Source organism: Tupaia chinensis, unplaced genomic scaffold, assembly GCF_000334495.1.
Source record: "Tupaia chinensis unplaced genomic scaffold, TupChi_1.0 Scaffold000115_1, whole genome shotgun sequence".
Lineage (NCBI taxonomy): Eukaryota > Metazoa > Chordata > Mammalia > Scandentia > Tupaiidae > Tupaia > Tupaia belangeri.
In genome coordinates, this window is record NW_006159579.1 from 1,306,319 (window position 1) to 1,309,971 (window position 3,653).

At 51.2% G+C, this 3,653-nt stretch overlaps 1 protein-coding gene across 1 annotated transcript in view; it reads left to right on the top strand.

Moving 5' to 3' along the window:
• RALY (RALY heterogeneous nuclear ribonucleoprotein) overlaps nt 1-2,878 on the top strand; it is a 112,097-nt gene extending 109,219 nt beyond the window's left edge. The window contains exons 8-10 of the mRNA XM_006144017.3: nt 11-219; nt 1,194-1,242; nt 2,532-2,878. Of these exons, the coding sequence (XP_006144079.1) occupies nt 11-219; nt 1,194-1,238 (254 nt within the window). The 3' untranslated portion in view covers nt 1,239-1,242; nt 2,532-2,878. The remainder of the gene's footprint in view (nt 1-10; nt 220-1,193; nt 1,243-2,531) is intronic.
• Nucleotides 2,879-3,653: the final 775 nt, after the last annotated feature.

Genomic DNA, 3,653 nt, shown 5'->3' on the forward strand with positions numbered 1-3,653 from the left:
AGCATTGGAGGCAGTAGGGGTGGCAGCGGTGGTGGCAGTGGTGGTGGCAGCAACAGTGGTGGCAGTGGCATTGTCAGTGGCAATAGTGACAGCAGCAGCCGGCCAGCAGCTCCCAAAGAGGACACGACTTCTGAGGCAGGCACACCACAGGCAGCAGAAGCACAGGCCCGAGACGACGGCGATGAGGAGGGTTTGCTGACACATAGCGAGGAAGAGCTGGTGAGGGCCCAGCCAGGGGCAGGACTGGGAGGGGCTGGGGCTGGAGTTTATACTCCTCGTTACCGGGGGATGGCAGGGGGGAACAGGGAAACCTCGGAGATGCTTTGCCCCCTGCAAGCTCCCTCTTCTCTCCATCTCAGGGATTCTAGACCTGGAGGAAGGGAAGAATGAGCATGGGGTACTTGACTATTTCAGCTACCAGTCAGAAATCTCACTGAGGACTGGGACAGACCTTTCTCAAGCTCAGGACCTTTTCTAGCTCCATTTTCCACATGAATTGGAGAATTGGTCTCAAAGGAGCACATGCAGTCTCAGAGTTCCAGAGAGCATTATTGGAGTGGCTAAGGGGAAGCCATGGGGGAGATGTGGGTGTCAACTCCATATGAAAATTTTCTCAGAACCATTGCTGCGTGTGAAGTGAGCTGTCTCATAAGAGGGGGGACCCTTTCTGTTAATGGAGTTTCTGGAGTTGAACCTGGGAAGCCATCTGACCAGAAGCTTATATTGGGTAGGAGGGTAGCCCAAGTTGTTTAACGTCAACAACAGCCCTGAGCTGTGCAAAGTATTGCTGTTCCCATATTTTAATCCCATGAGGAAACAGGCTCAGAGGGATCTAGTTGCCCAGGGCCTCATAGGAAATAAGGACTGAGCCTGGTCTGGAACTCCCTTCAATCCCTGCTGGGCTTCAGCACAAGCATAGATGAGCTCATGACCATGAAAGGCAAAAGGTCCTCCTCATACCCAGCTCATCTCTCCTTCTTTGAACCTAGTCTTGTCACATTCTTTTGGGCCAGTGTCTAGAAAGGTCCTAAACCATACTTTTGTGTACCAAAGATAGAGAGCTCATCAGACCCCAAGGCATTATTTTCAGCCTGCTCAAATCCCATCTTTGGGTCTTTCTGCATAGATGGTGGGGTGCAAGTCAGAGCTTTCAGGGAGTGATGTGTACTCTCTTCTTGTCTCCTCTCCATCAGGAACACAGCCAGGACACAGATGCAGAAGATGGGGCCTTGCAGTAAGCAGGTACGGAGTCTTGGTGCAGGTACGGAGTCTTGGTGGGCAGGATATGGGGAAGCAGTGCAGTGAAAGTCATCCTTGTCCCTAGGTCAGGGAGGAAGTATCACGAAGCACACCTGATAGGGCAGCACTGTGCTCAGAATGAATGCCCCTCCATATCAAGCCATCCTGCCAGACCCGTGGTGGTACCACAGATGGGATAGTTGGGCCTGCCTGACAAGAGTTTCAGCACACCCTGTGCCATATTACCTATTCCCACCCTTGAGTAGCTCCTAGTCTGGTGGAGGAAAATGCTAACCATTGCCACTCAGAGTGAGCAGTCTTGCCATAGAGGGCAGCCACGGTGGTGGGAGAGACGATGGTGGGATGGTTTGATTATTGAAGGAAAAGCATTCCACACTGAGGGAATAGCCTTAGTAGAGGCACAGAGCCGTGGCAATTCTCAGTGATTGGTGAGCCAAGAGCGTCCTGTGGCTGCTGTCCCAGCTCTGCATAGAAAGGAGATGACAATATTCACCACCAGAGAAAGGAGATTGCCAAGGATCTTACTTGCCAGGCTTAGGGACTTCAATCATGTTGTGAGAAGGAAATTCCCTGTGTGGAAGGAGCTGCGTTTGCTTTACATGATTGAATCTTATCCCTGAAAGGTTGTGATTATGCCAGTAGAGCAGATATGGGAATGAGGCACTGGAGCATACAGGGAAATACCACCTATCTCACAAGATCCCAAGGGAGATTGGTGGAGCCTAGGTTTGAACCCTGTGGAATCTGACCTCAAAGCCCACTCGGTCCACTGCTTACCACTCTGCTCCCTCCTGCCCTAGATGCAGGCAGGCCACACCTCACACTACCTACTCTCTGATCCATTCCCTTGGGTCCATGTTCAGAGTTAAGACAGGCTCGGGTGGAGGGAGGTATCTGTACATGACACACTTAGGCTGTGAGGTGCTCCATCAGCAAGGCCTTCCAGAAGAGTTAGGTTTAGAAAATTCCACGCATGCAGTCTTTTCTCTTGGAACTTCATGGTTTGTTTTTACCTGAGAGGCTAATCTTACCTTGTTGAGCCAATTCACAGGTGAGGTGCAGGGACTCAGGTGAGAAAATGTAAGCTCAGGGAGGGGGTGAGACTTGCTCAAGGTTGTATGGCCAGAAAATTATCAGGCCAGAGTGCAGGCATACCTCTGCCTACAGACATCAGGCACCCTTCCTTTTTTTCTTCCCTACCCCTGTTATCAAGAACACCAGAGTCTCTTCCTCTCAGCCTTAGTTTTTTTTTTTTTGTCTCTCTTTCTCAGCCTGACAGGAGCAATGGCCACCAGCAGGAGAAGGGCATCGTTACCCCAGGCCTCAAGCCAGGTGCCACACCACTGGATGCCACCCCCCAGCGGGTACCAGAGGAGAGCTGGCAGCAGGCACCTCCTATCCCAACTCATCCCTACCAGTGTCACATCCTCTGCAGGTGGAGTTACTGGCCTACCCCTTCGCCATGCACCCTGCCTACCTGCACTGCCCAGGCCAGAGCACAGGGGTTTCCTCACACTCTGCCTTCCCTTCCAAAGGCCCTCCCAGGCTTGTGTTTTTTCTATAGGTTTGAAGGGGGGCCTCAGGGTGGGGAGCCTGACAATAAAGAGATTGGATCCCAGTCTGCTCTGAGATGGGATGTGTTTTCTCACAAAGATATCCTGGCTTTTCCAGCCTGCTGTACCCTCCTGTTCTTACCTCTTTCACTCTTCCCTACTAGGGAATGTTTTCTAGGGTGCCTGATACTGATCCATCTAGGCCTCATCCAGTTACAGGTGGAGGCCTCATTTCTTCAGCTTCTCGCTAAATCTGGTCTTTCTCAGCTCTAAAATTATTCTAGAATCCCATACATCCTCTACTTTCTCTATCCTGGCTTAGAACACAGTGGTCTTTTCACAAGGAGTCTGTCCTCTCACCAGCCTCGATTCTCCAACTTCTCCTCTGTGCTGTTTTCCACCACCCATTATAGTGTTATTTCTGAAATGTCTCTCTTCTCTGCATGAAACCCTTCACTGACTACTCCTCATTTCAGGACAGATTCCCTGTTTCTGAATATGCATGCAGGCTCCTGTCTGCTTTCGCCTCTCAGGCTCTTGTCACCACCCCTCTTTTTTTTGGGAAAGATTTTTGCTATAGGGCACATGCACTTGCCAGAGAGACAGAAAGTGAGAAATCACCCTCCAGGGGGGATGACCATACTGCAATCCCTTCTCCTCCATCCTCCTCTTGGGATCTTGGGCACACACGCATGCACACGCGCCTGGTGTGAGTTTAAGCCACCAGGTCCGGGACTCGAACCACAGTCAACTACGTGGGAGTTCAGCAACATAGCCATTATGCTAACTGCTGGTCCCTACAACCCCTTTTTTCTGCTCCCTCTCCACTCCACCTGGACA